Genomic DNA, 12,202 nt, shown 5'->3' with positions numbered 1-12,202 from the left:
AGTCATCCTTAACAGTGGTCGGCACTCTCGAGAGCAAGAGTAGGCGGATTTGTGGTATGATGGCGAGCAGACACGAGTGGGAAGGAGGAACTCTCAATTTAGCACCAGCGTGTCTGAGCAAAGAGAACAACATTCCCAATCACGAGTTTTGGAGTAGGGATATCAAAACGCATATGACGACACCCGAGTTAGAACCGACGACCATCAGATATCAAGACCAGCGCTCCCCCACTACGCCAAAAGTCTACGATGAATCACACTTACAGAATGCAGAGCAGCATCCTCGGGTCCTTCACGTGTGGTATCTTCTCACTCAAACGATTGAACCTGACCGAATTGATGCGAAATAAAATGCATCACAATTCGAAATCATTGATCCACGATGGAACTCACAGCTCATCCACGAACCACCACTCGAGTCGGTCATGCAGAAAGGGTAATTTCGCCAGAGCAACCGCAGTCAACCTCAGATCAGCAAACGTCATTTTCTCCACATTGTATCTGGCACAAAGCGATGTGGAGTATGCTTTAACACATTCTGGGTTGGTGAAGAAGTTTTGTCATGTTGTTGGAAATTTCATCGAATACTAAAAATGCCATAAAATATCAATTATGAGCACTAATAGAAATTGAATTCGACTCCAAATTTTCGAGTTCACAGCGTTATGCATAAACCGAAGAGCGCGCCGATTTCGAAGTAAGATGCGAATCTCCTTCTCAGAAACTTCCAAAAGTAAGCCTTCCCCGTCTAGTTGTCAAGTGGAGAACTAGGACGGATCCAAAGGCGATACTTGTATTAGACCACAACAGTATATTAGAAAGTTGGCAATCTACCAAAAAATGTGAGGTGCTGCAAAATACAATCAAGTTTATTGGAGTTATGGTTAGTTTATTGAATAAACTCCATAACATATTGATCATTAGGCACCCGATGATAGAGTCAGACCAGTAGGACAAACAATCTGTTTCGAAATTATCATGAATAGAGCTCACCCGTTGGGTGACTCCACACCCTTGTCAAAAACCAAACGAATAAACGTCTCTGCGAGATCCTCCAATACTGTCTCCTTCCTCATCCCCGCAGTTTTCTGTAGAGCCATCATAGCCATCAAACACGACGTGACATCCGTGCGTATCTGATCCTGCTGCATCATCGTTGCTGCTATCACACAACGTGCCCCTCGTGTTGGGGGAATATATGTTCGCTTTCTTCAGCTGAGTCTCGAGATTCTCCTCGAGAATTATAGAATTTACATAAAAATTCGTGCAGAAAGGTACAGAAACCATCGAAAATTTCCCCCCAGAATTTTCCTATCATCACCAATCATGCGCATATAACACCTATACCTCGGCTGAAACTATGATGACGATAGTGTATACCAATTGAGTTCAATCAAGCCGCCATTATTCGTTTGGTAAATCGCTGTCATAACTCCCCTCAGTTCCCCACCCTACCGTAAGCCTTCTGACAATCGCCGCGGTGCACTGAGTAGTATCGACGAAATTGGCCTCCGCGAACATCATCAACACAGTCGCTAGCTCGCGAGTTTTCAATTCATCAACGAGATGATGAACCTGGCGCAGGCTCCACATTCCCCACTCGAGAGTAGCTTACTTCATTGGCCAGGTTGGTCCATTTCTGAACGGAGGCGCCCTCCTCATGCGACCTGCGCAAGCTCTGTAGTAGCTTGTCAACTTGACTGAAGAGGACGAGCGACATAGTGAGCCTTCACATGTTATACGAGTGTCTTACTCGGAGGTTGTCGGGCTTGGAACTGGGCGTAATATCCTGAAAATGATAGACCACCCGTATATGATCACGACCAAATACATGGCTCTGGTGGCTCAATTGGATAGAGCGTTGGACTTCTAATCCAAAGGTTGCGGGTTCAAGTCCCGCCCAGAGTATAAATTATTCAAATTAAAATATTCCCATATCGATGGCACCGATTCTAATATCACATCTTTTTCAAAAAGCAACAAGACCGCTGAATCTTGTTGAAGATGAGTAAGAGAGAGCTCCCCTCAAAAGCCACGAATATTCTCAATCAGAAGCGACTCGAATAACACTGACGTAGTGAAGTGAACAGTAACTGTACTGATATGCATCTACTTAGTCTTCATATCGAAAAGGACGAAAATGATTGAACAAAATTTGAATGTTGAATTATCATTGATATTCGCGCGCTATACGCCATCTCAACACGATATCATCAGACGAGCTTATTGGATTGCAGTATCTCGACACATATCACAAACACCAAAACCAACAGCTCTGGTGGCTCAATCGGATAGAGCGTTGGACTTCTAGTCCAAAGGTTGCGGGTTCAAGTCCCGCCCAGAGTATTTCACAACTCTTACCCAGCTTTAATTTCCTCCTCTTTAATCATCGCAATGCGCCTCTCAGCAACAGTCCGCCTAAACACACAAGCCCACGAACACACAAGCTCATATCATTCACTAAGCTCACTTTCTGGGCCGCTTCGCTTCGCCTTCCTCCTCACCGTTTTCCCGCTCCCTCTGCTCCAACTGATGTTCAGAAAGGAGTTCTTGTTTGCGCATTTGTCTCGGAAGGCGGCGGCGAATAATCAGTGGATTCGGATGAGGTCGGAGCTCCAAATTGTCGAATGCAGATTCGAGTAGAATCTTCCGTCGGGCCAACATAAATTCAATTAATGCTGTATCTTCATACCGCTCCCTCCGGAATTCTCACTAGCAACACAATACGCAACTCAAATCGTCAAATAATTATTCATTGCGTGTTGAATACACCTCTCCTGAGTTGAGTTTAGGGCGCTCGCAGAATCGAGTTTTACATGTGTAATGCAACCCTGGGAGCGCTCTTGCAGTGGAACGCAGAGATGATTTAAATCCAGCAGATACATACGCCAAAACAGAGAGTTAAATTTTCCCACGCTTCTTCATTCCGCTTCGACAACAGTAACACTACATAACGTAAACATGTACAAAACTTCTGCACACAAAATACCAATTCGCGACTACTATTATCATGTTCATCTCATTCGAACCCAGCGCTACACCCAAAATTCGAAAAAAACTCCCAAAATCATTACCGAGGAGGTGGAAGAAATATCCGACGAACAAGAAGTTGCGAATCGAACAGTGTTCAAAGCTAGTTTTGGAAAATATGCACATGGTCGCTTGCATGTGTTGGTGATGACAATAAGAAAATTCCGAGAAGAATTTCGGGAAATATTTATTGTTTTCTGAGGAACTGTGTTGGCTTCTATACTCACTGAACATATATTACAACACTGGAGTTTCACGGCCACCCTAGTGATATGACAAACACTAGTGAAAAACATATTTCACTCGACTACTGCATATCACCGCGAATATCGGTATGTTTTTCACCGAGTTTTACGACGCCACTTCACGTTGTAAAACGGGTTGTTGTGAAACTCCACTGCGCAACGGAATCTCTCTCTAGCCCTAATAAAATCATGATTTTTTTTAAAAAATGTTTCAACGGAGTTTTGAAAATTTGTTGAAGTACCGATACATGGTCAACTGCATACGTTAATGACGACGAGAAAATTATTGTTGGTTTTAGTACACTTCTACCCAAATTTACGCGAAAATCATCATAATATAGCTTTGGAAACTATTTGCATGTATTCCAACGCTGATTATAACAGAGAACGAACTCGAGAAAATCATCCAGAAATGTCACTATAAATTCAAACAACTATTCTCAAGAAATTTATTATCATCGAAAATTGTAATATGACACTGCATAGAGAACTGTGGAATTCATAAGAAAAATCTTCACCATTTATCAGCAGTGTTGGAGTATGAATATATGTAATCGCTTTCCTCATCAGCTGAGCTCAGGAGTTTCCTATACAGTGTTGGAGTATGAATATATGTAATCGCTTTCCTCACCAGCAGAGCTCAGGAGTTTCCTATACAGTGTTGGAGTATGAATATATGTAATCGCTTTCCTCACCAGCTGAGCTCAGGAGTTTCCTATACAGTGTTGGAGTATGAATATATGTAATCGCTTTCCTCACCAGCTGAGCTCAAGAGTTTCCTATACAGTGTTGGAGTATGAATATATGTCCGCTTTCCTCAGCAGCTGAGCTCAGGAGTTTCCTATACAGTGTTGGAGTATGAATATATGTTCGATTTCCTCGGCAGCTGAGCTCAAGAGTTTCCTATACAGTGTTGGAGTATGAATATATGTTCGCTTTCCTCACCAGCTGAGCTCAGGAGTTTCCTATACAGTGTTGGAGTATGAATATATGTCCGCTTTCCTCAGCAGCTGAGCTCAGGAGTTTCCAAAGCTCGAGTAAAAGTGTACAGAAACCAATAAGAATTTCCTCTCAGAATTTTCATATTGTCACCACCAACACATGTAGTTGACCATATGCATACTCCCCTCCCCAAACTGTTTACCATCAACTACCTTTGAATTCGAGCAGATGTCGACTTCATCATGATTTGGTGTTGGCAATATGAAACTGAAATATTTATTCGGAAATTTTGTGCGGCATTTTTTTATATACGACTTGATTTCAACGTATGCACTCATAAGAAAGAAGTCAGACGTGCCTTACTCACACTTTACACGTTATTAATATCCAATAAAAAAATAAATTTGATTCTAGTGAATTGCAGTTTCACTTCCACAACAACCCGTTTTACGTGAAGTGGCGTCGTAAAACTCCGTGAAAAACTAGGCGATATTCGCGGTGATATGCACAGTCGTTAAACTCCAGTGAAATGATTTTCTTCATAAAATAGAATTTCAAATTTCAAACGAAATTAGATTTTCGTCGATCAGTTCGTAAGTAGAATCTCCCGATTCACCAAAAACAAGACTAACAATTAGTCTTGTTTTTGGTGAATCTGAGATTTTATGAAATCATATTATATGAGATTTATATTTACGAAGTTAGTCACTAATTTCAACCAAAGAATATCACTCACTTCGAATTCAGCATTCTACACTGTACCTGCATGATGAAGGATGAGGACCGATAAAGTGAAGTATGTAGAATTGTAGGAGTATTAGGAATAATGCTGAAGTAATTGATAACTCTCATATTGGCGTTTTATTAACTCTCCGAAATCTGCGAGTTTAGTCTCATCTTGGCGCGAAGTTGCAGTCGGTAAGCAATGCACACTATGCATTACGAAGAATCAATGAGTGAATCAACTGATGATGACTGAGTCTGAGAATGAGTGGATAAATAATTTTGTAGATATATGAAGCTATTTTGTGAAGGTACGGTCGGCGAGGAAGCTATAAAATACTCGATTGACGAGTCGCGTCAGGTGAAGTTCTCTTACGGAGACCCCGTAACGGGGTGGTTCTACAATTGACGGCTTTACGTCTTGGTCAGCATCGGGGGTGTAGTAAGATTAAGTTTGGCTTTGGTCACATCAATTCCTCGAGAAAGATAGACATTATTCCGTAATAAGCCTTCTGCCGGAGTTGAACCGACGACCTCCCGCTTACTAAGCGGGTGCTCTACCAACTAAGCTAAGAAGGCTGTATTATTACACTAGCTTACCGCGCTTATAGTTCACAGTCTACTATTGTCTACTACTCTATTATTGTATATTGGGCGTGTTTCATAGGAGCAAAGTACTCAACTCATTTCACAACGTTTAGAAGCAACTCAAGGAGCTCCTTAACTCAAGGCGTACTTGAGTATCTACTTAACCATGGTTACATGTATAGAGTTACATTTTAAGTTTTATGGTATAAATGCTCTGCGATTTGGGTTTACTGTACCAAGCCATCGAAAGGTCCCCTCCATTGCAGACAGTCTCTTTTTCGGCAAACATGACATCGATCGCTCCGCTGGCACGCATAGGTTAAGCGCCCAATGCTTAGTACACGTGCCCCCGTTGCGGGATTATTAAACGGATTATCGGTTTATGATGTTGGTAGTAGCTCTATTATAGGCTTGTAAGATTATTAGGGATGAAGGAGGCTTGTAAGATCAACACGAACGCTTCATCATTAATTGTCTGGGCATTTTATATGTTGTATACTGTTGCGAGTGATTGTTTATACAATCCGATAATACGATGATGGAATGAGGGAATTGTTGAATGTGGAAATTATGAGCGGCTTGTCGATTAAAATATCGCCGCACTGGTTTTAATAACAGGGCAAAAACTTGTAAGGCTTGATTGAACTTATCCGATGTGGAAAATATTCAAAATAAGCTCAGCCGAGGTTTTCCTTCACTCGAGAGAGACACCTTGTGTGGGGGCCCCACAGTGGGGCTACGTGGGATTGGGATAGCGATCGATGATGATGATGCACCAGCATCTCCCAGAACGATTCATAATTGGAACACTGAGCCAATAATTGCCGACTTAAGTAAGACCGACCCAGGCTGAAATTCACGACGCTGTTGGGGTTCAAGAATTATCTTAATCAAATGATGATCAGACCTTCACATTTACAATAAATGAAACGAATAAATCAAGAATCTATCCAGCAAGGGGGAAGCCATTGAGCTAGACGAGAGTTCACTGGTGACTCGGTGTCGTTGACACCATCATCATGAGACGAAGTTAGAGTGAAAAATTAAACCTACTTTCTTCCAAGTATCCTATTGACAGCCGCCGCAGCATTCACGCGGCCAAAGGGGAGAGTCTTCACCCCTTTACTGTCCTTGAGACCTTGGGTGGCCGTATCCATGATGATCTTTTTGATGTAAGCAGGGATAAGTTTGGCCTTCACAGATGGTTCAAGACTGTAGAGCATCCCAGCTATACCTGCTACGACAGCGGATGCTTCCGAAGTGCCCGAAGCTGTGCCGTACTCCCCTTTGAGAAAAGTTGTAGCTATTTTATATCCTGGAGCGGCGATGTCAACAGCTAGACCAAAATCGCTCAGCTCCGTAAGCTCCATTTTGGTACCATGTGTTGCAGCCACACACAACACTCCATCAGTGGGTGAACGGCCGTAAGAACAAGGGAAGAATGGGTTTATGTCCAGATCCAGGCCGTAATTCCCCGCCGTGATGACAACGAGCATGCCGGCTGCAGTTGCTGCCAGAATCTTGTCGGTAACGGCTTGGGAAGTAGTTGATGTGGATCCTTCCGCCAAGAGAATAACTTTCACATCATCTTTCCTCTTGTCGATCAGGTAGGTGAAAGCATCGGCTACTGCAGGCCAAGTCGAAACCTTACCCGTACATATGGGCAGTATGCGCACACTGTCCAGAATACCCGCTATACCGATCCTGTTATTTCTGATAGCGCCGATGATGCCAGCCATCTGGGTTCCATGTGGTCCTCGAGGACGGGTATCATCATTCTTATTAACGACGTTGTAGCCCTTGATGACGGTACCCTCCAAGTCAGGGTGAATGGCCTCGATTCCGTCATCAATAACTGCGATGGTCACAGGTGTTCTCTTGGGAGTAGAGTCCAGGATACCCCAAGCCTCCGGTATATAGATGGCCTCCAGGTAAGCCTTTTGCAGGTAATAGTATTCGTCGTTAGGATCGCTCGCAGGACCGAGCCCACCATTTTCGCCCACTTCTGCTACAACGTAGAGAAGGTCGCACGAGAAGAACCAAAATGATGTTACGAGGAGATTCATTGTAAGCCACTAAGATGAGCAATTCGTTTTGCTTCTGTTCGTCGAAATGTACGCATGAACTACCTCCTTTCATTCGCGCAGATATGTTCGCGCACGTAGAAAATTATTCGCGCGCGGCACAAAGTTTTTTCCAGAACAGTTGGCCTTCCTCGTGACCGTTAGGGAGATAGCCCTACTTCTGGACCAAACCACTTTAAGACCAAATACTTTCTTGGAGTTAAAACAATTTTGGACTAAATTTTTTTCACGACGATGTGACGGTTTCACCGACGATTGTGTCGATTGTACGTGCACGTGCCGACTTCGCCTGACTTCATCCGTTGTTTATCACGGTTCAATCTACCCCGTCGACACCCTGCGGTTTGGGGTTGGCGATGCCCACTGAATGGCGATCATACGACTTGCGAATGGTCGTATCCGAGTTGATCAGTCCGAGGATGAGCAAACTGGTCATTTGCGCTCGATGGTGACGGGATGTAGTAGCCCGCTCCACGACATCCTCCAGAGGTGCTGAGCTCTCCCTCGGTCGGTAGAGTTAGACGGCAACAGTCTGCAGCAGCACCTCCAGACTGGCGCTGTCCCTCCCTTTTCTGTTGACTGGATAGAGTTGATAAACGTTTCACTTATGGCTCGTACAATCTACCATGTCAAACGTGTATAATTTAGTTTCCACTCAAAAAAACGGTTCAATCTAATAGATACATAGTTGATATCACGTTTCTACTATCTGCCTTCGTAGAATTCGACTGCATTGTTGCCCTACGTTGTCGCCTTCTTTGTCAAGTCGTACTTACCGTGTTCTCATATAATGTCCATTCGCCACCACTCTACAACTCAAGAGCTACTCATTCTTATGTTAACGCAGTCGGCTATAAGAATGAAAGTAACTACCGCTCCTTGAATTGTCGATCCACAAATAGGTCGGAAACAACGTGAATGAAACTAACCGCGATCCCGGCGGGATCATCCCGCAACTCTGACGATAGATAGAGAGAGAACAACCTTCTTTCCGCGAATGTCATCGAAGGAAAACAATAGCAGGAATAGCCTGGAGCAGGGAAAGTTGCAGGAACCCGGAAGATAAAGCCGATCTCCAAGCAAGACTCCGCATATGACCTCATCAAGTCCTCGTTGGAAATGGTCATCTCGGGGTGCTCGACTCCGTGAGCGATGTCGGTTAGTCTAGCAAGGCAGTGTAGACCGCAAAGGTTGCTTTCGTTATAAGATCTCGTGTTGTTATAAGATCTCGTCGCGCTCGTTTCGTATAATTGATCACTGATCTCTTGCAACGGAATATTCTTCATCTTACTATGGAGTATTATCAAGGCGTACGCATTATATCAACAGTAACGCGTCAGTCTCCTCATTAATTTCTTCTTACTATCTGATCCTCCTATCATAGGAGTCCTATGCATCCCACAACTAGTGGGCCAGACGGAGATGTTGCGTCGCATCAGCCTTTGTGCTACAGGACGAGCTCTTCGTCCCGAACTCGGCCGAGGACTTTCTGGGGCGAATTGACCAAGAGACGTCCGGGGCACGTTGGATTTCAAGATCTATGCGGTACAGAACGTGGATGAAGTGCCAAGAAGCGTCTCCATCCCGTCCTTCTCAGAGGCCCACTATATAGTCATTGCTTTCCGCGGAGGGAGGGTGTGTAAGGCCCTGCTGTTAGCTTGGTTCCTATCAGCCTGAGAGTTCTACATACCGCCGCGGGAGTGATGTTGCTACCATTTCCGATGCTCGGGGTCATACTCGGCAAAGGGTATGTGGTTGACAGGCGAGCTGGTGAGTTCCTCATGCCTCCCCTCCCGATGGATAGGTTAATGGCGTGCGCCCGGACTCTGAGAGCTACGGGTCAATCGGCTGGGTTGGGCACGCACAGTAGGATACTGTTCTCCGCCTATTTACGTCAACGAAGCCTCGTGGTCGAATCTTGGCAGCCTTGGATACGTATCTCTCGAGTTGGGAAAGTCGCTCCAAACCACGTTGGGCAATGTCTCATCAAGGATCCTGGGGGTGGATGCCGAAACCCTTGACGTAGTCCAGGACCTAGTTATGAGGCTCATCATCAAGAATAGGGGCTGATATAGGCCAATCGAAGGCGAGGGATGCCTCGAGGAATTGGAGGCGGTAGGTAGAGCAATGCTTGAGGGACCCGCCAATGGCTATTGAGCACATATGTCACTAAGGATCAGCTACTAGCTAGATCAATACTCTCATTATGATCTTCTTCTCACTATCTCGTCCTACTCTGCCCAACAGTAGTAATCCAGGCGGAGCTGTTGCGTCATATCAGTCTAGTGGGATGGATGGAATAAGGGAAGTACCTATATAGTATATAGAACCTATATAGTAGATAGGTAGATGGGTCCTAACATGTCCTATATGTATAGCATACATATTTCGTCTATTTATAGGATACTATAGTCTCGAACAAAGAGTATATAGTGTATACTCTCTGTTTGAGAGTTCGTCGAACTCGACGACTTGTCAATTAGGAATACACAGTGTATTGCTCACTAGTGCCGACGAACTCCTGATTTCGTTCAATTTCCCCCCAACAGGTACGTTACACTCCATCATCACTCTCGTGATGATTATTCGATGGCCAACGCCTCAACAGACGGTTGGATGAGAATTCATCCCCACATGGTAGAGTCGAATTTAGAATGCGGAGGAGGCCACTCGATGAAGTGAATTTAGGAAGATGTTGTGTAATGACGACTGGCAAAAGATATTCGAAGATTCAACAACTCAGGTGTGTTGAAGATCATCTCCAATACCCCGACAGCTGAGAATTCCTTCAACCAGACCATTTTCAGGTTGGCCGACTTTTATGGTATCTCGTTGCCCGTTGAATTTCGACAATTTTGACATGTTAATCGTCTCTCATGCTTTGGTATTTTATTAGATTTCCTCATCACATGGTTGGACGACAGTTGCCATCGGAGACGTTATTGTGTTGCACTTCAAGAGGTCGCAGGTTCAATCCCCGCCCCCATCACTTTTTCCAATGATCAGCCTTCAACACCTCCTAGGAGCCCTGGGAGCCATCGTTGGTATGGGCCTAGCCCTCGCCCCCCTCCCCACTATGATAGATATAATCACTAGCAAGTCCACTGGTGACTACACTCCAATGCCATACACCATCACACTCGTACAGAATCTCATTTGGGTTGCCTACGGTCGAGTTACTCCGAACAAAGGCGATATTGTTTTCGCCAATACGCTGAGCGCGACTGTTGAATTCGCATATTGTCTGGTTTTCTGGTTATTCGCTGCTACTTCAAAACGTCGACAACTCGTATATCTCTATTTCGGAGCTACCGCCTTTTTGTTCCTGACTGTCATTGTGTGTCGAGCCGCAGATGCTGGCATCAGCACGAGCATTTCCCTCGGGACGATCGCTAGCATTTTGAATGCTCTCATGTAAGAGGAACCGAATTTCATGAGAAGAACGTAGAATCGATTCTAAGGTTCCAGAGAGCTCCAATATTGTTCAAAAATCTTCGAAGTGAAATTTCAGCAGTAAAATCAGTTTCTGGCAGTATTTTGAGAGTAACTCACTCGCAATGCAGTGTGAGATTCCTAGTGAAGCCACTACGCTCTGGGAAATCCTAAAGAGTTGGTGTAGGAATATATGCACATGGTCAACTACATGTGAAAATTTTGGGAGATTATCGTTGGTTTTTATATACCTCTGTTTAAAACCGTTTGTGGATTTCTATAATAAAGTGAGGAAACTGACGAGCTCAGTTTAGGGAAGCAAACCTACGAGGTGAGTATGCTCAGGTACGGCTCCCCCCTAGCTGTCATCGGCGTCGTCATCAGAACTCGCTCGATTCGCTACATGCCTTTCCTGCTCTCCTTCATGACCCTTCTTTGTTCGATCATATGGTTCGCCTGGTCCGTAGTTGCTCGAGATCTCTTCGTATTTTTACCCAACGTACTGGGTCTAGCCCTTGGAGTGGCGCAGGTTGGCGTTTGGTTTTATTATCGATTCTATGGTGAGAGGGAGATTGCAAATGAAAGAGAGAATGATGACGATGATGATGTTGAGCTTCTCCAATAGGAGTATCTATTATTACAATTTCTGATTGTGTATGTTTGAACCGATTGGAGTTGAGTACGAGTGTAGTTTGGCTCGGCCCTCATGTATTTATCTAATTCTAAGGTCTTGATACCTCGAGGATGATGGTGGCCGAATAGATAGGTTGTCGTTCTCACGGTAGGTAACAGTGCATTTGACCGCACAACTGAACTGACTGCGTCAAGTGAAATAAAAAGCTCCCCGATCCAGGAAGAAATACTTCTCAAACGCAAATATAGGTTCTACCGGGATTTGAACCCAGATCGCCAGATTCAGAGTCTGGAGTGCTAACCGTTACACCATAGAACCACAGATGATCTTCATTTGTCTACTTGTCATCCTTGAAGAACTGCCAAGCTCTAGACACACTTGATCGTAATGGTATACACCCCAACAACTACTAGAACTTCCCCTACACTTATTGATGATTGACAACAGGAGTACACGACAAGTATTCAATACGGAAACTAACGAAGGTTCATCTTCTTATTACTCAATATCATCAGCAGCACGCA

The 12,202-nt window shown here is 44.3% G+C and overlaps 4 protein-coding genes and 4 non-coding genes across 8 annotated transcripts; 3 read left to right on the top strand and 5 right to left on the bottom strand.

Annotated features, from left to right (window-relative positions):
• Positions 1–989: 989 nt before the first annotated feature.
• On the bottom strand, positions 990–1,720 carry Pmar_PMAR024270 (hypothetical protein; the record flags this gene model as incomplete). The annotated part of the gene is made up of 3 exons (XM_002774816.1): positions 990–1,142; positions 1,456–1,575; positions 1,616–1,720. 3 exons carry the CDS (start codon positions 1,718–1,720, stop codon positions 990–992), a joined length of 378 nt encoding a protein of 125 aa, XP_002774862.1.
• A 114-nt stretch (positions 1,721–1,834) lies between these two features.
• Pmar_PMAR024269 lies at positions 1,835–1,908 on the top strand. Its single transcript has one exon. It is a non-coding gene; the product is annotated as a tRNA-Arg (tRNA).
• Positions 1,909–2,272: 364 nt separating this feature from the next.
• Pmar_PMAR024268 lies at positions 2,273–2,346 on the top strand. Its single transcript has one exon. It is a non-coding gene; the product is annotated as a tRNA-Arg (tRNA).
• Positions 2,347–2,357: 11 nt separating this feature from the next.
• Pmar_PMAR024267 (hypothetical protein) lies at positions 2,358–2,562 on the bottom strand (the record flags this gene model as incomplete). The annotated part of the gene is made up of 2 exons (XM_002774815.1): positions 2,358–2,418; positions 2,471–2,562. 2 exons carry the CDS (start codon positions 2,560–2,562, stop codon positions 2,358–2,360), a joined length of 153 nt encoding a protein of 50 aa, XP_002774861.1.
• Positions 2,563–5,446: 2,884 nt separating this feature from the next.
• Positions 5,447–5,519, bottom strand: Pmar_PMAR024266. The gene has a single exon. It is a non-coding gene; the product is annotated as a tRNA-Thr (tRNA).
• Positions 5,520–6,577: 1,058 nt separating this feature from the next.
• Positions 6,578–7,594, bottom strand: Pmar_PMAR024265 (Thermitase, putative; the record flags this gene model as incomplete). Its single annotated transcript, XM_002774814.1, has 1 exon — positions 6,578–7,594. One exon carries the CDS (start codon positions 7,592–7,594, stop codon positions 6,578–6,580), a length of 1,017 nt encoding a protein of 338 aa, XP_002774860.1.
• Positions 7,595–10,610: 3,016 nt separating this feature from the next.
• Pmar_PMAR024264 (conserved hypothetical protein) lies at positions 10,611–11,669 on the top strand (the record flags this gene model as incomplete). The annotated part of the gene is made up of 2 exons (XM_002774813.1): positions 10,611–11,026; positions 11,390–11,669. The coding sequence occupies 2 exons, from the start codon at positions 10,611–10,613 to the stop codon at positions 11,667–11,669; spliced, it is 696 nt and encodes a 231-aa protein (XP_002774859.1).
• Positions 11,670–11,924: 255 nt separating this feature from the next.
• Positions 11,925–11,996, bottom strand: Pmar_PMAR024263. The gene has a single exon. It is a non-coding gene; the product is annotated as a tRNA-Gln (tRNA).
• Positions 11,997–12,202: the final 206 nt, after the last annotated feature.

This window comes from Perkinsus marinus (genome assembly GCF_000006405.1).
Source record: "Perkinsus marinus ATCC 50983 genomic scaffold scf_1104296957270, whole genome shotgun sequence".
Classification (NCBI taxonomy): domain Eukaryota; phylum Perkinsozoa; order Perkinsida; family Perkinsidae; genus Perkinsus; species Perkinsus marinus.
The sequence above is the reverse complement of the archived record's forward strand: the minus strand, read 5'-3'. Positions and strand labels throughout refer to the sequence as shown.